At 31.1% G+C, this 24,598-nt stretch overlaps 1 protein-coding gene across 2 annotated transcripts; it reads left to right on the top strand.

The window, feature by feature from the left end:
- Positions 1-213: 213 nt before the first annotated feature.
- On the top strand, positions 214-23,867 carry LOC144840513 (axin-1-like). Of its 2 annotated transcripts, none has more exons than XM_078696342.1 (11): positions 214-348; positions 2,720-3,576; positions 6,446-6,604; positions 12,061-12,169; positions 13,343-13,480; positions 14,756-15,300; positions 16,222-16,347; positions 17,666-17,866; positions 18,112-18,183; positions 18,341-18,514; positions 22,928-23,867. In XM_078696342.1, the coding sequence occupies exons 2-11, from the start codon at positions 2,744-2,746 to the stop codon at positions 23,055-23,057; spliced, it is 2,487 nt and encodes an 828-aa protein (XP_078552468.1). In that variant the 5' UTR covers positions 214-348; positions 2,720-2,743; the 3' UTR covers positions 23,058-23,867. The 2 variants fall into 2 exon arrangements, with proteins under 2 accessions (XP_078552468.1, XP_078552469.1); XM_078696343.1 differs by having other exon boundaries at positions 214-440.
- Positions 23,868-24,598: the final 731 nt, after the last annotated feature.

The following is a 24,598-nucleotide window of genomic DNA, read 5'->3' as shown; positions in this document are numbered from 1 at the left end:
AATAAATGTTTAAAACTGATAAATGTTTTTTTTTTAAATTGTACGAATAGTCTGTATTTGAGTAAGTCATCGAAATAATAATAGCGAAGTCGATAGTAAAAGCTTAGTAACGTATTTTTATGCGATGTTTCATGTTAAGTCAATTACCTATTTTGATGAATCGCACCGACCAAAGCGTTTGATGCCGATTGGTGCGGCAAGCCTTTGTGTATACGTCACTGCCCTTTGGGACCTCTGAAACAGGCGGGCTTGTGCTTTGATGTTGTGCACTTTGAAACGCTCGGCTCTCGATAGGCTTTCCCCATTGCTTGTATTGTCGGCAGTTTTTCAGAGTCGTCGGGAATAGCGGTAAGATTATGGTTAAATTCTTATTATTTATTCTTTAATAATACTTGATTTGTACACCTTTGGAATACTCTATACCGTCTAGTGTGTCGGAGGTAAGTAAGCAACTTAAATACACCCATAACAAACTATTATTTTACCAATTATTTGGAGTGTTTCCAAAGCGAGGACGAGGCCACCGCGGCTGCTGCCTGCCTGTTGTAGTTTAGTTTGCATGCAAATTGTTCTGTGCCGCTTTCGTATCAAATGACCGTCTGGCCTAGCTCTCCCAGTTAATAAGGTTGTTTCTGTATTGAGGTATATGTTCATGTTTTTATTTGAAAGCTCATTGTTATTTATGACATAGCTTATTCTATTAAGTATTCATTTTAGCGGCAATATGACTAAACAAGGCGGTGAATATCACAGGATTTTCAACACGGCCTGGAGGGAAGAGTAACGCGGTAATGTGTAGCGAGTTCGGCATTCTATTCAATTTCAAAACGAAGCAGTTTCGCTTGGATTAATAATCTTATTTTGTGGACAAATAGCTAGGCCTAGCGCTTTTATCTAGCTGATTTAATACGTTTCTACATACTGTATGTTCTTTGGATATATTAATAACCCAACAAGTAGTCTAGGCCTAGGCTAGCCTACTAGAATGTTTAGTATTTAAAAAGGTAAGTTTTTTCTTCTAGTCTAGTAGGCTTCGGACTATTTTGATGTTTTAAATTGCCAAGTAAGCAGGTATGGTAAGTTTTAAAAAAAGATCTTAACCAGGTTGATTCACCTATTTTTTCTTAATTAAAAAAAATTAATGTAATAATGCCAGATTTTTAAAAAAATAGTAAAATACTGTACTTATTTACTAAAATTGAACCTATACTAAATAACTACTATACATGTAGGTATGCCTATTGGACTATACAAATTACTAATCGTTCACAAATAGGCTACAGTATGCTTTTCTTATAAAACGTGGTTTACAATTACAGGTATGCACATTTTATTTGTACTGTATTACAGTATCAGACTGAACATGATTCATGTATCATGACTGTTTGTATAAAACATTTTAAAGAAGAAAATAGTTAAAATTGTTGTAGTACTTTGTATCCCACTGTAGTGTAAGGTACTGTACTACTTTAAGAATCAAGGGTCAGAGTTCATTACTTGAGAACCCCCAGAAGTATGCACTGCAGCCACAGGTCATTGCCTGGAATGAGATTTCCGCTTGGAAGGTTTTGATTAAAGAAAAAGGCTTTAATAGTCTCCAAATCTTGTGAGGTTGAAATTAAATAGAAATAATAACTGCAGCCAATTAGGTCAACAACGGCATAGAATGAAAGACTGTTGGTATTGATCAGCATATTTTATTTCACTGTTAGCTGGTTAGCTTGTTTTTGTCAACGTATTAGTTTGCATTGGGTCGATTTCTTAACTTGATCATACTTAAAATACTTAGAATCTCAGATTGGTTAGGAGGGTAATGACAAAATTAAAGAGACGAAGCTGTATCAGGCAATCTGAACAGCATAATAATATTTATATGTTTACAATAAGTACAGGAACCTTTTAATTACCCTTCAGCTTTTTGAACGTGTGTTTTTTTTATAAAATTTCTTTTCAATAGTCAACACATTATTCAACAATTCTCTGTCACTTTCTCTACTGTAGATCATCATGAGTTCACTAATAACAGTAGATAGGTACAGTACCCACTAGTAGTGGTTTACTGTCTCTACTCATACAGCTCATTTCTTCACTGTTTTACTTTAATTGTTGTTTTATTTTGGAATAATCTTTAAAAAAAAATGATGAATTTTATCTTTTTTGTGATGACTTGAGAGGTCTCCCAAACCCTGGTGCTGAGGTGACTCCAGAAGATACAATAATCATCATAAATACTATCAAATAGTTCCTTCAGTGACCAAGTGACTAGCCTTGGATAGATTGAGTTGGAATGCCCATTGATTACATAAGAAACATTGCCCTCGGCCTCATTTGCATAATAAAGTCAATTACTAGTCTGTGTTAATTGAAGCCTGCAGCTTGATTATTAAAATAAAATATTGAAATATCCCAACAGAATGCTTCTTTCTTCATAATTCGTTTTGGTAGTATGTTTAAAATAACAGGTTTTAATAATAAAGACATGAATCAATTAAGGTTTTTAATTGCAATACAAAATTTAGATAAGATCGGTTCTTTTTTCTATTTTTTTTAAATGATCCATTTCTGTTGACAAGAAAATACTGTTACTGTCAAAATCTTTTTGTCTTGCTCACTCTCTTACAACGCCTAGACCAAAGTGAGCAGTAACTAAACAATTCTCTCTGATGACCCTTAACAATTTATGTGGATATTAATGTTCTGATATATTTTTTTTTTACAGTGGCAATGTTGAATTATTTTTAAAATGAACACTCTGATTTTTTTGCCGGACTCGAACCCACCGACGTCATTGAGACCCCCGGTACCCGGGGAAGAAAATGTGGGGCAACATGAACATCCAATTTGTGGCAATCCTTCGCAGGGTACGCCTAGAAGGTCAACATTAAAAATGAAAAATGCAGATGATGAAGCGCCTTTAGGTTTTGAACCTGAAGGCAGTGATTCTATTACGCCACCATATACACGCTGGACAGAGTCATTGCATGCATTACTCAATGACAATGATGGAATTAGACTATTTACTCAATTTTTGGAACAAGAAAAAGAACAGCATTACTTAAAATTTTGGCTGGCTTGTCAGGGTTATAAAATGCGAGATGAGAAAAACCAGTATGAATTATCAAAACTTATTTGTAAAAAGTTTATCAAACAAAACGCTCAAACTGCAATAAAACTGAATCCGAATACAAGGACTATTATCGAGGAAAATGTAAAGAAAGGACAAGTTGCTGTTGAACTGTTTGACGAGGCACAAAGTGAAGCAGAGAATTTTATTAGAGACAATTTATATCCAGAATTTTTAAAGTCAGAACTGTATGTCCAGTATGCCAACAATGGTGGACTAAGCACAACAAGCGATTGTAGTTCACCGACATCTTCTTACAACGGTGGTGTATCCGAGAGGTTCTTAACCACCGTCGTAGAGGATGAGGAACTACAGGTATGTCAGACAGAAAGAAGTGAATTGTTTGAAAAACCAAAATCTACTACTAGACTTACAGCTGAGGTATTAAGTATGTCATCAAGGCATAGACTAATATCATCAGGACCGAAAAGACCTAAGAGGGACGAGTACCGGTAAGTTGTTTTTAAGTCTTTGATTTAAGCCAAAATAGAATTAAGCACATAAAGATACTTTATTACTTACTAAATATAAACATTTTATCAACACTACCAAATATTAAAATTCAGTTCATAAATGCTTCATTCGAATTGTAATTTATGTAATCATTGATCTACAGTATTTTTCCTGTATTCGTATAATTTAATTTAGGTTACATTCTTACTGGATTACTAAGGCATTGAAAATCCACATTTTTGTAGTTGATTGTTGTCAACTTGATAGTGTGTATCTTTTTGTCGGATATACCTCGCCCAGTTGGATGTGAACAAAACTGTAATAATAGCACGAAGCATGTCCTGTCGGTGTGGCGGTGTCTAATACACACACGCCAGGGTGGCGCACACCAAAAGCGTTGTGTTTAAAGGCTACACTAGCAGAAATGATTGTTATTGAGCTTCCACTCAAACAGATGTTTTAATTGGGTATTTTGCAGAGAAGTTAAAGAATTTACACTGATTGTGGTAATTTGGCCCTTAGGCCTTCAGGCATTTCTGAAGTGGAATACTAATAAGATTTTCTGTAATTACAGTTCAGACATTACTTTGCCAATTCTCAATTTATAAAGGCATGCTTTATACCGTTCGCTGTTTTATTCATTCGATATGGAGAAAGAATTAAACTTGATAAAATTCTTGGAAAAAACTGAAACATTTTTGTTTTTAACCCAGAATACAGTTCAATAATTATTTATTGTTTACTTTAATTCGATAATAAATAATTTTATTTAAATTCTCACTTCATCTCCATACTACTAGCTAGTATACCTCTAATTTAGGTTGTAAATGTTTCTATAAAACTGCTAGTAAATGTTTACTACTAAGGTTAAGACACAGGCCAGCTGTGCTAGGCAGCCTGGCAGGTTTTACTATCAGTTATAAAGCTGAATAGAAAGCACAATGGAGCCATGTTAGGCTATAAACCAAAACCTAGGCTAGCACATAAAACAGCATTAAAAACACTCAGCATTGTGTAGATATTGACAACTTTTATGTGATAGTATGTAGATTTAGAAACTGCTACAGTAATAATGATACAGATTTTGTGTGCAATTATTTGTCAATGTTTAAAAACATCACAACAAATATGTGCTGGTATGTACTGTAGTTTATCAGATCTTTTAAACAACAGCTAATGTAAATTATTTATTTACTGTATATAAAACAAATCAATAAATACTTGGTATTGAAGCGTTACCATTGTGTACAGTAGATTATTAAGGCTTTATTATGAAAAAAAAACCAAAAACATTTTTATCTAAAAGATAGAGAATAGATGCAGTACTATCTATCACATACATTGATTACATTTTTCTCAAATGCAAGTTTCTGTTATAAAACTTGCTAAAACAATTTCAACTTAAAAAATTTAGAATATATTTTTAAAACCAGAAAATGAAATTCAGGTTGATAGATAATTATCCCTTCCCCCCAGCAATGCCTGGTTAAAACATTAACATATGGCAAGGCCTCCAAGGCCTACCATGTTCAAACCAGCTAAGTTTGACCTTTAGCCTTTTAGCAAGATGCATGGAGCCTAAATATAATTGGCCTGGTAGGGGTGGAATGCTTAGTTCCTTTATTTTAGACATACTGTGTATGCAGACTTCTCATTCTGAAACATGTAATCTTTATTTTTCTTTGGGCTAAGTCCCTTAATGATAAATAAAGTCAGTGGTAATATTACTACTGGTGTGGGCTACTGAGTACTTTAGTAATGTTAGTATTTCTCATGTACTGCTGTTGTATTATTTCATTTTGTTTAATGTAGAAATGATAATAGAAATAAAGACTTAAATTTAAATGATGATACAGAAATGTATTACCTTTTTTTAGCAAAATAATAAATATTTACACAATACACATCCCTATATTGTTAATGGTATTGTCCAATAGGCCAACATCAAATTTATTTCTGCAGTGTCACAAGTTATTTGACCCGAGGTCATTCATATTCGGATCATTCATTTTTTCCATGGGTGTTTATTTTCTTTTGTGAGAATAATTATAATATTTCATATTCAAGCATACAGAAATATTATGTTTCCACCAGATTACTAAAAACATTTATCTATGTTTTTTTATGAAGTTTTAATATAACATTTAATTCAAATTGTTGAAATGTTTTTAAAATAAAAATAATCTCTGTACAGCCATAATATCACACAGTAGGTTTAGATTAAAAATTAAAGATGTTTTTGCACCTTATGTTACATGTTTTTGAATTTCTTTTTCTGGTTTAGTGAATGATATTTCTTTAGACATTTTTTACAAATTATTCATGGTTTTTAGTTTCTGTAGTGTTTATTCTTTGGTTAAATTTGTGCATTTTGTACAATCTCACCTACACTATTGCCTTCCATCTGCCTATATTACAGTATGCAGCACAATCCCATAGTTTTAACAATTCAAAATGTTAGCATCTTTACATGCATATGTAGTAGCCTGCCTGAGTTGTGCTATAAACACACTTGTAATCCAAGTATAGTGAAGGGGCTTGGGAATTGCTTCTGTGGAGACATACTGGCGGATTGTCTAGTTGAATATTGAATAGCTTATTAATAATCGGCTTGTTTTTTCCCCACTAAATTGAATAAAAATATATCATAGAAATGCCATTAAATTTGGCATATTTTGTAAGTCTATTCATAAAATAATTATTGGTATTAATACTATATAGTCATGTCTTCTAATATCATTGCTCAAATTTTGTCTACTCTTACTGTACGTTGATTTATAATTATTATATAAATTACTCACAAATTTAAAAAAAAATTCTGAAAATACCTATAATAATAATGTTTGTTTGATATTTTTGTTTTTCTAGCCACTTTTGTAGGGGAAACCAACAAGGTCCTATAAATCCATACCATGCTAGCCTGGCGACGGCAGCACCGGCAGCCTCCACCAATGACTCTGAGAGGCAGAGTCTGTCAAGTGACGCAGTGTCGACCGATGAAACTATGTCACTTACAGACTCGAGTGTGTAAGTATACAAATAACATTTTTAACATAATTACTATAATTAATACTACAAGTACTACTGTATATTCACTTTTTACTTTGTTCAATTTTTTTCTCCATTTTTAGTTTTATGGATTTTGTTTATGATACAGTAGTACATAATCTAGCCACTAGGCTATGGTTACTACCTTAATCTTTTGTAACAGTAATATCTACTGTTTATTGGGTTTTTTTTTCTACACCAGTAAATGTGTGAATGAAACTCTCATCTTGTCTATTTCGACAGACAAAGTAGAGTTTAATTGTAAACACATACAGGGCTGAGCGAACCCACTTGCCCGACGCCCGGGACAAGTGTTTTTTACGGTCGGACAACCACATTTGACGTACTCTCTTGTCCCAGGACAAGCACTTTTGAAATTCAGGAAATTAAAACTAAGAGCACAGAAAACCATGTGCCAACACTTAGCCATGTGCATTAACAAAAATAGCAAGCTTCTTCAAAGCACATTAAACCCAGTGCATTTAATACATCACTGATTGGTCAATGACCTGAGTCACATCATTATAGATTACACGATTTTCTATTTGGGGACGTAATTAAAACATTTTTGGACCATGCAGTGGTTGAGACATAGATTAACTGGGTAATTAAAAAATGCCCAGTTAAAAAGAACCCCCGTAATTAATGGACTCTACCAGGTATTGTTGATCAAAAATACCATGCATCAACATGGAGGCTGTACACACGCGAGGAGGTGGTAGGCCCGGTATTTTCATTTTTCTCTGTACATCGTGCATGGAACGGACAATTGATAAAGTGGTTTCATAGGGAAAAGAATGTTTTTTATAAATTTACCTGTGAAATGCAACAAGCTATTTTATTTAGTGAATTGGATAATAACAAAAACATCCTCTCTCCGTACAGAAGTTGTAGAGTAGGAGGCCTAACTTCTAGAGTATGGATGGCCTCCTGGGGCCTGGTGGAGAGGAGGTATTTTTCTCTCTCTCCATGGTGACGGTCTAGGCCTAGTGTCTGGATGGCAAGCTTTAATTAGTATTGGGCCTAGCCAGCCCTACATTAATTAGTTATTATTTTGTTAATTAATTATGCCTGGAAAAAATTGAAATTATTTTAAAAAAAAATTTGAATACCTAGCTAGCCGGCATAGCTACGGAAAAGATCAGTTCACATGTATGACTAGGCTATGATACGTTTGTATATAATAGACACCACAGTTTTTTTGGTAATTCAATTCATTTATTTTTTATTTACTAACTACTATTTATTAATTAGGCCTACAGTACTCACACTGTTTTGTTAATAAAATGACCGTTATTTTTATCAAAATATTGAGCAGGCTAAAAAAAGTCTAGGCTAGGCCTATAAACTACTGAATTTTAAATAGACAATAAACACTTGCGTGACATTTGTTGACACTTGTGTAATTTTACGCCTATTGCGCAATAAAGAGGGACAAGTAAATTTTTTTCTCGGACAAGTGAATTCCGTGCAGGTACTTGTCCTGGGACAAGTGAAAGAAATTGAAATTCCCTCACCCCTGACATACAAAGCCAATACGACACAGCTTTTTAGTTGTCATGTACATAGAGCGATGGATCACTAATTGTAATTATTTAAAAAATCAGTGTTTACAACTAGTAATTAGTATAGTATGTTTTAAAGCCATCTGTGTTGTGTGTTGAAAGTGTTGTTGAAACAAATATTGTATAAATGTGAGAACACAAAATACATGAATTTAGATTCTATTCCTGATTGTATGCAATTTGTAAGCTTAAAAATTGGTTGTTGTGGAAGGAATTTTAAACATTCTTTTATGAATAATAATATAAATATGACAAGAAATCATCCAAATGGTGTGTCTCTTGCATATTTGTTGGTCTATTCCGTTATGAATTCACAATCAATATCAAGCTTATTTTAATCAAAATTAAATTTTTCTACATTAAAATTAAATGTTGCTAAAGTGTGAAGTTTTTGCTTATTTCATATGCAAACTGATTAAAATGTTGATTAAGAAAAAAGTCAGATCTTAGAGTTAGATTAGAATTGTATAGAATCCAGAATAACCATTGGTTGCAATATGCATTGTTGCATTATACTAAATACCAGATACAATCTGACGTATTCTAAAAACTCTGCCATTCATCAAACTTCTTATATGACGAGCCTCACCCGAAAAAAGAACTGGTTTGTGTGTGTTGTAATCTTGATAATATAGAGAACTTATTGTTTGTTGTGACCGCCTCAAGGTACCCCTATTGGAATTGTTCTTGGGTCTAAATAGTATGGCTTACCAGTAGACTTACCTAGTGTTATATGGCTATTGTTATTGAGTGAATAAGACTGTTTTGTGTAAGCAAAGCTATGATGTAAACCTATTTATTTTAAGTACTATTTCAAGTCCTAATCATATTCTTTTATTCCTATGTTCATTTTCTTTCTGAAAATTTGTTTTGTTCAAATTTCTGCCGTGAAATATCAAACGTTGTAGAAATAAATTTTATTTATCAAAAGTACCGTATTTTCTCATTTTTAAATTATATAATTATATTTTTTTAAGGAGCTAAATAATTCTATTTTTTAGGTGATGTTATGAAAGCTATTTATTGCCAAAATGGTTAATATACTGGCCATAAGCTACGCTTTACAATAACAGGCCAGTGATATTACAATTATACGATTCTTTTTTTTTATCCTGAGTTATATTTGTAACAAATTTGAACATTAACTTTAATATAAAAACTGTTTTTAGGGACAAATTATCATCTAGATTACCTGACATTTCTCCCATGATTGATTGCTTTCTGCAAAGTTTAAAATTATTCCGACATTTATAGAAAAAAAGATTAATATAAAAATTAATTTGTTTTATTTTTGCTGCTGGAGTTCAATCAACTAGATAGTTGTGATTATGATCCATGTCTACAGTTTTACAGTTGATATACCTTAATGATTTTGATGTATGAATTATTATCTTTTTTTTTGTAATTTCCTTGCAAATAGGAATCTTGATTTTGGTTATATTTCATCTTTTCGACATCTCTCACAGTTTGAGATATTATCGTTTGAGGAATTACAGTAGTAGTATGCGAGAATTACAGTAGTAGTATGCGAGAATTACAGTAGTAGTATGCGAGAATTACAGTAGTAGTATGCGAGAATTACAGTAGTAGTATGCGAGAATTACAGTTGTAGTATGCGAGGAGCAAGAAGTTGTTGGCGCACACATGTGCTTCAGCACCTCTGTCTGTCACACTCATGATGAATTATGGATTTCCACATTTATCGAACAAGCTCGCAATTTTTGTGTTTGACATAATTCAACATTCATGCCAACCAATCTACATATTTGTTGAACTTTATTATAAATTTACAGGCAGAAAGAAACTCTAAACCTCCCGGTGATATCCTGCAATATTTTTTTTCAATGGCTGAATTTCACCAGCATGTTTTGAATTATATTGCTTCAGTTATTTTAACTTTAAAGTTTTTATTCTAATCTGTTGGCAGATTTTATTGGAGTATTTTTTATGTGTTTGTTGATGTTATGTATTGGTAAGCTTTTATACAAGCTACCATGATGCACTAACCTCCATTGTTGATTTCATTGTTTTCTGGTATCACTCCCTTCTTTTGTTACTTTATTTATGCTTTACTTGTTCTGTATAAACCTTCTAATTAAATAATACTGTTAAGCAGGCTTATTTAACTTTCCTATTATATAGTGCAATTTTATGGCTAGCCAGATATTTAAAAACTATCATATTGGATTAAAAATACAGTAAATAACAATTAGAAAACAATTTGAAAAACAAAGAGATGGTAGGTTTAATTTGCCTTGAATTAAATTTAGTTTGTTTTAAAAGAATTTTACAATTTAAAACGGTTTTGTAACATTTTTACAAAGAGAGGGTAGGTTTAATTTTTGCCTTGACATAATACACTGTTATTTTATTAGGTGCCTATTAAATTTAGTTTTGTTTTAAAAGAATACTATTTTACAGAAGCAGAAGCTTGTGATACAGTGAAATGGGTTAATAAGCTAAAGATCTGCAATCATTTCAGAATTGTTAGATACAGCCTGTCAATATTGTTTGCAATTATTTTAATGCATTTCACTCACAACAAACATGAACTTTTACCAATGATTAATACTCATCCTCTGACTATAATGGCTAATTTTACTGCACGACCATCTTGTTCTTATGCCTGTGGCATGTTACTCTTCGCAATAACCCCACAAGCTTACAAAGAAAAAGGTAGAAACACATTAACAACCTTTAATGAAATAAAATACTTTAAGAAAGTATTATTAAATATTATATGAAATTACAAACTTAGTTAGAGTGTTGACCTTCAAGTTATATAGGCAATTATATTTGATTGGGTGTACCATTAATAATGTATTCTGTTACTGTCCACATTTGCTGCCTATGTAAATTAAGTACCGTTCTCATATTACTAAGAACCTTCCTGTATACCATTCGTATGAATACTTGCCCAATATCATTGATACATTGTTTTCTCTCGGGGAATTGTTCAGTCCCCTCGTAATGGTCTTGGCTCTAAAATGTTCAAGGTGACATTAGATTAAAGACCTCGGCTATCAGGTATCAATGTAGTTTTAATTGCATACAATGCTTCTAGTATTTATTGGAAAATAACCATCAGTTATTTAAATTTTATCTTCGCATGGGTAAAAAAATGACAATAATGGTAATAAATAGACTGAAAATGCAGCATTCATATTCTTCTTCAGCATCCATAACGGACAATATCTCTTGGTTTTTAATCGAATACAGGCAGAAAGATCAATAATTGCAATCTGCCAATCATAATATTGATGCCAATAATCGTGATATTGGTGTCGGTTTATACAGTGACTATTGTAACTTTAATAATTGACATGTTAGGTTGGTAATATTGATGGAAAGTGGTTGATTGATGTTCACTTGATATACGTAGTACTCAAATTATGTATTGTTTGCTCTAACCTCTTAGTTTATGCTTTTTAATTATTCTGCTTCTTCTCCTTTCCTATAGTATTTTTTTTTTTTTTTATAGTGAATGACATTTTTATTTTAGGTTGTTTACGATCACTTTTGTTCTTTCTATAATTGTTTTTATCGACTGTACAATAGATGTATTTATTTTATATCAACGTTTTCATTAAAAAACCACTTTTACATTAATTTGATCATTACAAAACTTGTATTTCTTTTTATAGTTTAAAATGTACAAGTTGTATTGTCTACAAGATGCTTTGTACAACTTATGTATCATGAAATCAAATTTAATTTTATTCTATTACAAAAAGATAAAACAACACATTTATTTTATACATTTTGTTATTGTTTCACATGAATTGTACAAGTTTTAATGTGTATTTGTGAGTAATTTTAAGATGTATTTTGTTCTGAGATTTAACTTTTTTTTTTCTCTCTTTTTTCCAGGGATGGCCGGCCTATATTTCATACTAGGCATAATATTAAGAAAATTAAAAGGCACATGCGGCGTTCCGTTCAAGTCAATGGTCACGTTCAATCGTTCCCGCCATTTCCAGTAAGATACAGTTTTTTTAAATTTCCATAAAGTAACACTGTATATTATGTTAAATTTATTAAGAATCGAACACAGGTATTAAAAAGAGCCTATTGATCAACAAACAAGGCCTATAGCTTGTGTTCCTCAGTTAAATTTAAGCGAAGGTCATTTGTCGGCCACTGTGAAATTCTCCATTAGAATGGAAGAATTAATTATACGTGTCTGTTAACAGCCTCAATTCAATAGGAATGGTGAAATTGTTGACAATTTATGAGAACTCTGTTTTATTTCATTGATTTAGGCTGCTATTGACCTATTGTACATGTATAATATACTTCATGTACAATTACTCAATCTAAACATTTGCATTTAAAATTATTTCAAGTATTAGTATTAGTGAATGAGTTTCAGAGTGATAATTTATAAAATGTCTGAAACAAAGAAAACAATATGAAATGATAATCAGCTAAATTGGTTAAATATCCTAATACAGATAGTAGTAGACAATTTATTAAAAAAAAGAAATAAATTTTAATTTACATAATTACATCTATGAGTGATGGAAATCATCTTCTTTGCAGACAGAATGGAAATTCTTGGTTATTCCTATTAATTGAACCTTAAGGAATACAAATATCAAACATGCCAAATTGCATTTACAATCTTCATGTTAATACTAGTACATGTCAATGGCTATGTACCCTGAAGCCTTCTTGTCGTAATGTAATGGCTTAGAAGGAGGAGGAAGAAAAATTGCAATCGAATCATTGTAATTACTGCATAGTTTTAACTGAATCGTAAACGTGACAAGCTAGTACATGTTCTCTGCCTTAACAAGTTCTCGACACAAGCCACCTTGAGTTTTATGCATTTTCCCTGTGTTTTTGTCGTTCTACTTAAATGGAATAAACCATAAAATCTTGGAAACACAATACATTATAAAGAAATGATTTATTAGTATGTTGGAAACATGATGATTATTGTTTTAGTGGTAAAGAAAAACAAGATCTTGAGGGATGTTCTAAAATCCATACATGGCCTTTATTTATTGTATTCATTTCCAATTTCTACTCATCCTATTTTTAATATGGTAATTCTATACAATAAAAAAATAATAATATTTACAAATATGCATACTCATCAAAAGTTGTAACACTCTTTTTATGAATATATATATATTTTTTTTTGTAGTGTCCCAGGCAACCACTGAAGGAGAGTCGTCAGTTGACCCCGGACGAGTTTGTTCGTCAGCTGACGGAAAAACTCGAAAGAGTAAAAAAGGATCGTGAAACGCAAGAAAGGTTGCAAGCAAGACTCAAGGAAGTTGAGGTGGGTTTTCTTTTAGATTGATTTATTGACTTTATTCAAAATTCTCATAAAAAAAATACAAAAATACAGAAAGAAATACAAGACAACATCAACAACAGAGAAAATCAGGATAACTCTTTAAACTACTAAAGTTTATTTTCAAAGGAGTCCTAAATGTTAAAAAATATACTAACAATAATAAATTGTATTTTAAATACATTTCTAGCAAACATTTCCATAAATGCAGCTTTCTGATATTCTGTTACCTTCATCATATTATTTAGACAATAAATAAAGATTTTACAAACAGCGTCTTCAACTGTCAATCATTGTAATATTTTATTCAGCGTCTTACTATGAAATTACTCCTCTCATTTCAAGATTTGATTTCAATATGAAATCAATCCAAATTTGCTATTCAAATGTCATCCACCCTAAGTAATTGTGTTTCATAATAATATGCAATATATGTATATAGGAATTGCCTCGTCTTTTTTAATTTCACGTTGACGTCTCGTGTCTAACGTCCTGATAAATCCCGATCCTTAATGTACAAGTATCTCCATTTTATAATTGCTTTTGCATCGGTAAATTGGTTGCAAATGATGTGAATTTAAAATGTAATTACTCACATCATTTCTAATATTATTTTCTAATCATTTTATTCGAGGACTCGTCAAGGTGCCTTAAGTTACAATTTATCTTATTACTACTTTTTTTGCTCGTTTTATGAATAATTCATTACTTATTGTTTCTCCTCTTATGTTTATAATGCAGTTCTTGTTTTGCTACCCTTTGATCAATAATTTTTAAATACTTCTGTGTATTTTATATGTTTTTTTTTAAAATTAAAATGTCGAATGAACTAATTTTAATCAGTGTATGTTATTAAAAAAGTACATTTAGTTTATTTTAAAAAGAAAATGTTTTCATAAATAATTAAAATACAGCAATTTTCATCTCCCACGGTGAAATGTTGTATTTTGTAAATAACAATGTTATTTAATAAATGGCATGAAGATGCAGGTTAACGACGTTTGTCATATTTGATACAACTCTTTGCTTGTAAGTGCATAATCAATCGTCATCTGTTACTACAAGATTGATGGCTGTCATTCAAATCAAATTCTTTTGTGCGATTGCCAATGCATGGTTGCCAGGTTGGCGCAGAAATTTATCCATTCATCAAAATATTAACTGCAATAAATATTGATTACTCTTAGTATTGATATGTTTTTTTGGATAGTTTTCATAAATTTGTAAAATGACAAAATAATTTATTTATTTGATTTTTAGGAAGCTGATAGTGTAATTTCTGAAGAAAAATTATTTAGTGGACTTGAAACTTTAGATGAAGACCCATCAAGTATTTTAGACGATCATTGTGCGCGAGTGTTTACACCGACACGATCCATAGAAACGCCAAACCGACGGCGGTCACCAGGTCACATTACACCAAAGTCAAAATCTCCTGAACAACTTCATAAGCAAAAGCCAATGGTCACAGGCAATCCAGCCGCGTATTTGAAACATAGCAAGTCCACAAAAACAAGTACTGAAACAAATTATGACAGGGAACATGGATATGATCATAGGTCTCAAATACACATGTATTCACACAATAAAAACCTGCAACAAGAACAGGTTGGACCATATCCTGATGAGGCTTCTCATTATTATAAGTCACGTAATGAAAGTACGCGATTACAACAGTATTCATTTACGGAGTCTCGTACTAAGCGAGAGAAGCAATCTAGTAAGAAATCGGACATTTCTTCAATCTCAAAAACAACAGACAGTGGGATTTATGACGGGTCATCATTACCCTCAGATGGTGAACGGTATGTGGATTATCTTTATGATTTTCTTACCTATTCTTTATCCACTTTTTTTTCACATAATAATTCAATTAAATTTAAATAAGTAATAATAGTTTGATTGTATTTCTATATGTTAGCAAGGCTTTACAAACTATTTTGAATACTAAAAGTCCATTATAATCACAAAGCAGCTGGTCCTTTTCAATTCATTTAATTTATGTGAAGGCTTTTTATGAATTAACGTTACAAAGCAAAAAAGGGCTCCCTCAAGAGTCTTTTGTTGTGTGGAGGGTACGAACATAATCGTTATTGTGCCATCGAGTATTGTGACATGGAGGCTTGTCTTTACACAACATTAATGGATGTTGATGAAAATAAACCAATAAATGTTTTGCAAAATGTTTTACATTGTTAGAGCACCACTAGCGCAATAATTTATTTAGCTTTATTTATTCTGGTATATAGAATTAGCATACAAGTGATATATTTTGGAATGTTAGCTGTTAAGGAACAATGCTTTCTTTTCTTAGGCAAAGAACATTAATTCTAAACCGCCCGGTGATATACTGAAATTTAATTAATTAATTTGAAACGATAGAGATGAGGAAATCTGTGAGAATGAGAAAAAGTCGCCCCAACCGAGACTCGAACTCGGACCGTCTGCTTGATATGCAGTTGCCCTAACCATTAGACCACTGGGGCTTTAATGGTATTGTTCAAACTCGATTGGATAGCGACTCTTTAACATTCTCGGCGTATATATATAAACATCTTGATATTGCAGTCAAGAACTGAATTGCATCAAAATTTAAAAGTGAAAAGAACATAATGAGCACTATAAAATATAGTAACTTTATATTATGCTTATTATATAAAATATTTTAATTAGTTGTGTTGCTAAAACTTATAATAATAAGTATTTAATAAATGTTGTATTTGCAGGAACAAAGCAATTGTTCAGTGGCTGGCTGAAAATGAACCTTACAGATCAAAACAATCCCAGAAAAGTAGAAGGAGTGTCCACAAAGCCCCTGCTGAGTCACTCCACGCACATTCACAAAGGCATAGGTTTGTTAAATACTTTAGTTTTTCATTTATATTTTGTACATTTATGGAATCTATATATAAATTATGACTTACTCTACCCATCTGTATTTTCTTTGAATCTAGAGCCGACCCGACGTGTTTGAATGTTTGTAATTAACTAATGTAAATCCGACGATATCAATTTGCGTAATTGATACACAATCTTAAAATGGGAGTAGTCTTGCCCCAAGTTGTCGGCGGTTTTTAAAGTAGAATCTGTGAGAAAGGAAATGGAATTTTCCAGTTTCTGAACCCACTAAGTTTGCTAATTGACCCCACTTGTTCACCGCCATTAAAGGAAATATAATTTTCCAGTATTTAAACCCACTAAAGTTGCTAATTGACCTCACTTGTTCACCGCCATTGAAGGTTTCCCTTCCCCGAGTGTTCTTTTCCTGTTTTGCTATTAAGATCTTGTTTCATCCACCGACTACAGTACACATCAAAAGTACAACACATACATGTACTAACAACGTAAAAATACATTTCATATTGGAGTGTGAATTTTCTGTGTATTTTTACTGTTTTATTTATATACACTGTACAGTATATATGATGATATGCCAGTTTTTCAAATCAAAGTTCTTTTTTAATAGACAAATGAAGATACTATGACCATGAAATATATATAATAAAAAACAAAACCAATACTGAATGTCATGTGATAATTAATATCTAACCCTATGGCAATAGACTGAATACTCCACAATAGGACCTAAATGCGTGCACTAACGGCCCATTGCTTAACCAACACCTCAGCTCTACATTAGCGTGATGCAACAACGATCGCTTTAAGCAACACCTCTGTATATCGACAACTTGCTACTATCATTTATCACAGGAAGACAGATTTAAATGTTTTATTATCACTATAGCAATTATAATAAATTATATTTCATTTCTCGGGGGGTTAAGCATCGTTTGTTTTTATGCTTGAGTTTCTTGTCAGTGGTGTAATTTATGTTGTGTATTAACGATCTTTTGCCATTTTCGTATTATGCTCAATTAAACCATAATTACTTATATAAGAGGAATACATAGATTCTAATGTATGTTTGTCTAATGCATGGTGCACACTATAGTAAATTAACACGTCAAGCGCACAATGCCAACTTCTTCTCATGTGCCAGTTTATACGTCATGTGACATCTTGATGCAAACATTTTGCATAATTCATACCATTGCAATGCATGATTGTAATGACAAACCTACCCAGAAAAAATACATAAAAAAGTTTGAATGTTAGTGAATATTTATGCGCTGTGTGACTAAATATTTATTTATTATTATTTGTTCGTAGTAATTCTGGTAATGCAAAGAAGCCTGTGATTTACAATGCAGCCCGACCAAGTATGGGAACGTCAAAACGTAGCCAGTGGTCTACGAAACCTTGTCACCCATTTATGCAAGATACGTCGATGCCAATCAACACACCACCTGAACCAGGAACTGTGTTAGAAGAGGCTAGACGTAGAATGCATGTGGATGAACGACATAGAAAGTAAGAAATATCAGCACATACATTTATTCTTAAATCAGTATACAACCTGACAAATATCATTGTCTTAAGCTCTAGTTTGACAAAAAAAATGTGATGTGCCCAAATAGGGTAATGATATGCTTAAATATAGTAGTGATATGACATCATCATGTCCATATATGGGCACATCATATTTGTTGTCACATAAAGTTTGATAGTGTAGACAGAGCTTTACTTACTGTTTCTTACTTTTTACTTAATTTTAGAAATTTAGAAGGACGACGTGGTAAAACACAGATGAGCAGTTTCTCAGGAGATGAACAGCATGTGTCATCCACGTAAGTGATTCTTGTCATGTTTTTATTTTCACTCGTTGATTTTGATAGTCCCTAATTTTGGATTTTGTTTTATATAAACATATTATATAGCGAGTTTAAAGAGTTTAAATCAAAGTTTATTAAATAATCTTATTCATTTATTTTTTGTACCAAATAGGCGTGTCTCAAAAACCAAGAACAACTCCTCAACGAATACAAGTAAAGACGCTGACTCGATAACCATTGCATACTTCTACTGTAACGACCCAATCCCCTACCGCACAAATTTTCCAAATGGAACTGTTACCCTCGCTCAATTTAAACAACTCATTTCTCGCAAAGGCAACTACAGGTTGGTACATTTTATTCAATGTTTTCTTTTAAAATTGTGTTTTTTTTTTAAAACATACATAAGATAGTTTAGTTCCTGATGTCCAAAAGACGCATCTATTATATTCAATTAATTGAATAGTTGAAATATAAATAAAAATATTCAATAGATGCATATCTAAATAATTTGTAATTGTAAAATGTTGTTATTGAATTTAATTCATATAGCACTTATTCTACTTGTGTGTTTTCAAGTGTTGTAAAAATTAATGAGAAAAGTAATTGAAAGCAACCACAAATCTTTGAGGTCATTGTGCCACTCATGGTGTTAATTATATTTAGTATGACTTTCTCGTAACCTTTGTTGAAAAATCATTCTTTTCATGTGCCACCCCCAACAAAAAGCATGCCAAATGGTAAACATAATTTTTAGAAAAAGTGAAAAAACGTAGTTTGTTTTAAGTGATTAGTATACATTGGTAGGTTTTGAGTACAGATATTTGACTTTAAGAATTTATAAAGTTTTGATAACTTGACAATGATGTCATAAATAAACCGCATTGATATGAGTAAGCATGTTATACCACCGCACATACTATACATCGGCATTCATTCACTCCTTCTATATCTCTTTGATAATTTAATTTCCTGTAACATGCTAATATAGTATTAGTCGATTCATTTTCAAAATTTGTTAAATTCTCCTCACTTTAAACATTATCACACTTTGTTGTTTGTTGAAGGTTTTTATTCATTATTATAAAAGACTAAACATTATAAACATTATAAATATCCAGTTTTCCTAATTTAATTACATTATATCACATACCATAATCTAATTGTTGTAATACCATAAGGAAACAGTTTACTAGCCTATATTGTTAACATTTATTGTCATAACCATAAACCACAGTAATTCTGATAATTTTCTCCCCTCTGCAACACTAATAACATTATTTAGTACTGTATCCAAACTAGTGTACTGATATTAGCTATGCGTGTATTGACAACACAAGTAAATGCTCTAATGTGATTAGATGAGAACGCATTTGGCCTACTTCTATGAAAGTGGCATATTTGTACATTTGTGTTATAAATCACCATTTCACAGAGTCTGCCTGTCATCCAATTGATTTGTGTAATATCGTACGTTGTAACGGCAAATTTGTTACATTACGAGAAACTATTTATCAGTCCCAACATTTAAATTCAGATAGGAAATTCTCGTAAAAACATCACAATATTTGTAAAACTTCTGAATTATATACTGTACATTTAAAACAAACATAATATTAATTTATAACATGAAAAAATCAATAAAACCTACCTTTTTTATTTAATATGTATTCAGTTATTTGATGTCTAATTTCATTAATATTTTTTATTATGCATTGAAATGTTAATAATGTACATATTGTATATGTTTTCCATTGAAACCATTTAATATTGTCTGTTTTGCTCTAATAAGTTTATCTAGTATATAGTCCCAGATTAGAGTGGTTGGATAAGCATCTTTTGCAGTGCTCTTCACTAGATGAGTTTAGGCCTAGTGACTTTGTCCTGGTTTACACCTTTTCTTATGTTGGTTTGAAGTGCTCTTCACTAGATGAGTTTAGGCCTAGTGACTTTGTCCTGGTTTATACTTTGTCTTATGTTGGTTTGTGGTGCTCTTCACTAAATGAGTTTAGGCCTAGTGACTTTGTCCTGGTTTACACTTTGTCTTATGTTGGTTTCTTAGTTTATTCCAAGCTTACTTAAGTATTCTCTTAGCTTGACCTAAGCTCACATGAGGATTAATGCCATTTTGTGAAATGTTATTCTATCTGCCCTTTATTTCTAAAATTTACCATTAAATTAATGACATTTTTGTTTCTGTTTCATGTAACTAAATGTATGAATGAAAATCATATAGAAAATCTTCTAAGTTGCCAGTCTAGTACAATTGCTAAGCTGTCCCTTTTTGTTATTTTTGGATAAAAGTTAATTTGCAGCGGTACGTGTAGTTTGGTTGTTTTTGGCAGGCTGCGTATGGGGAGTTTGTTAGCATCGTTTTCAACAAGATCAAAACCACATTGCATCAGGATTTTTTAGTCTAAAAAACCTCGAGGGGGATATAACATTACAGCATATAACAAGTCTTTGCAAATTGAATTTTGCTCACATGATTACGTAGCAGACTGAAGAGCCAAACATATGCAAACTTTAATCACTCACAATAATCATAATAATACACTAGAACAAAGTCTTTTATAAAGATACAATTACAAATACAGTAAATATGTATGCAAAATTAAATTGAAACTACACATAATTTGCTATTTAGTAGGTGCAATATTTCTCAACAACAATACATAACATTTATTTAATTAAATTGCTTTGTTTTAAATCTATATTTAATCATATCTAAACATATTTATTTAAGGTCAATTATTTGATAAATGAAATTTACGAATTATGTTAAAACAGTGTGTTGGAAAGCGGTTGAAGTTTAAGTTACTAGGGCACCGATGGCTGCGGCCTCCTAGTGTGCTAGAGTATGGCACCAAAGGAGAGGCGGCTAGAGGATAAAGGATCATATGTTATTATTGTAAACAGAGTCACTTTGTGAGCAACTCCTGGTGGTCCTCTCAACCAGCTCAGTAAGACTGTAACCAATATTTGCTAAATCATTTTTGTGTTCCTAATATCTGTTTTTAAGTAACAGTTGATAAAATGTACTCATTTATTCTTGAGATTTTACAGATGCTTTCATTATAAGGAAAGCAATATTGTATTTAAAGCTAGTAATTTATCCTTTTTTAAGGTTTCATATTAAAATTTAGATTTACTTTTTTTTTGGTGTTTCCATGATTCAATTTATATTCAGTCTAAAAGTCCTCTGTAATGTGGTATTTATTAATACTGTTGTTTTATTAATAAGTTCTCTTATTAATAATCTATTAGCCAGATGCAGATAATTTCCACCTTTCATTGCCAACTCGCTTTCTTACAGATGATCTCATTAAAAAAACATTTCTTGAAATTCATCTTATAGAATAGATAACCTTGACTGTACTACTAAAAGTGCCTATTTCTAGAAACGTTGAAAAGTATTTCATTAATTAATCACAGTCGCCTGCATAGTAATATTCCATCTTCCACATTGTGTTAGTTAACAATAACCACTTTTTTCACATTAATAAACTAAAAATAATTGTTTAGAATCATTAAATGCTGCCTGCTGCCATAGACAAGAAAAATTGCTTCATATACAACTTATAAAACACTATATTATTGCGAATTTATTATTTTGATTTATTTGATAATGATTAATTTTTTTCTGACTTTTATTATTCTCAATTACAATAAGATATTTTGAATTTAAAAAATCCACCCCACTTTTTAAAATCTAGCATTTTGTGAGTCATGGATTTTAACGACCTTGTAAAATATTGCGTTGTGATATTATATATTAGATGAATAATATTTGCAATTTATTTTTATTGCATATCCTAATTTGGAGGGATAATTTGATACAGAATGAATGACATTTTTTTTTTTCATTATAATTTCTTCAGTTTTTTGTGATGGATTATATTAAAATAATTTCTGGGAGAGTATGATGTTTTGCAATTATAGTATGTTATAGTACAGTGTGTTTAAAACACTTAATCTAATTATCATGCAATATACAATCTAATGAATTTCAAAATTTAAGGATTGGCATTCGCAAAGTTCTCAGTAGTAGTAGACAATGAAAGCTGATAATGCAGGTGTATGTATCATAGCTTGTGTAAGATAGGTTCGGTTTCAGCAGTTTGATGCGGGTCACCGAGTTTGATGTAGGTCAGCTTGTTTAGATATGGGTCACCGAGTTTGGATATGGGTCAGGGAATTTAGATATGGCACAATGCCAACTATTTCTTATTCCATGGTTTGAATTTGTAAATTACTACTACTTTTTATTCCAATTATTGGTTACTAAAATTATTTGTAAGGTAATATTTAACAACAGAATCAATCCATAGGTTTGATTATAATGAAAACCAAGAATGATGATGTCATATTTTAAGAATAAATGAAAAATAAGTACTTGTATTTGTAAACTAATTGAGTTAAAGTGAAGGACCAATTCAATCAAGTTCTTCACACAATGCTAATGACAAAGGCCGAATGTACTAGTTCATTTTGTTTATTGCAAGAAAAAAAGGAAATTGTATGATTGAATTGTTCTAAATAAGGAAATTAACTTACAAGCATTCAGCATTGCCACAAAAGTGCTATGCTATGAGCATCATAATAAGAAGTACAAAAAAAAAATAATTTAATCGGCAAATTTCAGTGCCTTTTTATCTCTTTTTTTCAAATTTTTACAAAATTTATGTTTATGATTATTATTACAATTTGTTATAAAAAGTGTTTTATTATTATATTTTTTTTCATTTCTATTTTACAGATACTCTTTTAAAACTCAAAGTGACGAGTTTGATTCGGGTGTTGTCCATGAAATCATCTCTGATGACTTTGCTGTCCTTCCCCATTTCAAAGGCAAAATTATTGGGAAAGTGGAATCAGTAGATTCGTAGTAATTTCCCACTTTTTAATTTTATAATAATATAAAGATTTAGAGAATTTATATAGATTATTTTTGGAATGTCTGTATTAACTGATAACTAATATTAGACATTTTGAAGGAAAAGTGTGATTTGATCCAGTCTGGTCTTGTTGTTTAGTGTATTTAACTGGTTTCATTTAAATAAACTGAAACAAACTGGTTTAATCCAGTCTGGTCATTCTGGTTTAGTGTATTTAACTGGTTTAATTTAAATGAACTGAAACAAACTGGTTTGATCCAGTCTGGTCATTCTGGTTTGATCCAGTCTGGTCATTCTGGTTTAGTGTATTTAACTGGTTTAATTTAAATAAACTGAAACAAACTGGTTTGATCCAGTCTGGTCACTCTTGTTTAGAGTATTTAACTGGTTAAATTTAAATGAACTGAAACAAACTGGTTTGATCCAATCTTGTCATTCTGGTTTAGTGTATTTAACTGGTTTAATTTAAACAGACTAAAACAAACCAGGGTGGTATAAAAATAGTATAAAAAATATAGTTTTATACCTCCCTGAACAAACCTTGACTGGTTTAATCAAGATTTTGAAAGGTCTACAACAAACCATTGATACATTTGTATGTGCTTATCTGATTGTAACTACTTTGACCAGGTAGAGCTTGGGAAAATAAGTTCACAAATCAATTTACAATTCATTGTTGTTGTGTATTAATTATTTTACAAATGATAAACAAAAAAAAATATTTATATATTTATTATTTTAAGATGTGTTTATTTTTATAACACTCCTTTATCTATGTTTAAATATTGTATTGATCATGGGTTCGATATTATAGATTATTGATCAATGCTATATTGCTTATATATTATAGATTTATATTCAATACTATATTGTTCATTGATTATATATTATAAGTTGGTGATCAATACTATATTGAACATAGATTATGTTATAGATTTTTTATCAATACTATATTGTTCATTGATTATATATTATAGGTTGATGATCAATAATTTATTGATCATTGCTTATATATTATAGGTTGGTTATCAATACTACTATATTGATCATTGAATTTATATTATAGATTTATAATCAATACTATATTGATCATTGATTATATATTAAAGGTTGGTGATCAGTAATATATTGACCATTGATTATATGTTATGGATTTATTATCAATACTGTTTTGATCATTTAAATTTGAAAATATAAAATCTGATTTAAATCTTTAAAAATGAGTGTTAAATTCAATTGAGCAAATCAAATTTTAGAGGGGAGCTGTGCTGCATAGAGATAATAAGTATGTCAGTAACATATACATAGAGGGGAGTGCTGCATAGAGATAATAAGTATGTCAGTAACATATTCTCAAGGTTTTCTCTGATTAATCACTGTTTATACTAATTAGGTTGTAGATCTCAGAGGACTATCAATGCCCTGCAGTTCATTAAATCATTTAAAACAATAAGCTAAATGCAGAGCTCATGTTCACAGCATTCCCATTTACTTTTTAAATACTAGAAATTTCAGTTGAAATCTCTTAATTG

This window comes from Antedon bifida, chromosome 4, assembly GCF_963402885.1.
Source record: "Antedon bifida chromosome 4, ecAntBifi1.1, whole genome shotgun sequence".
NCBI lineage: Eukaryota > Metazoa > Echinodermata > Crinoidea > Comatulida > Antedonidae > Antedon > Antedon bifida.
The sequence above is the reverse complement of the archived record's forward strand: the minus strand, read 5'-3'. Positions and strand labels throughout refer to the sequence as shown.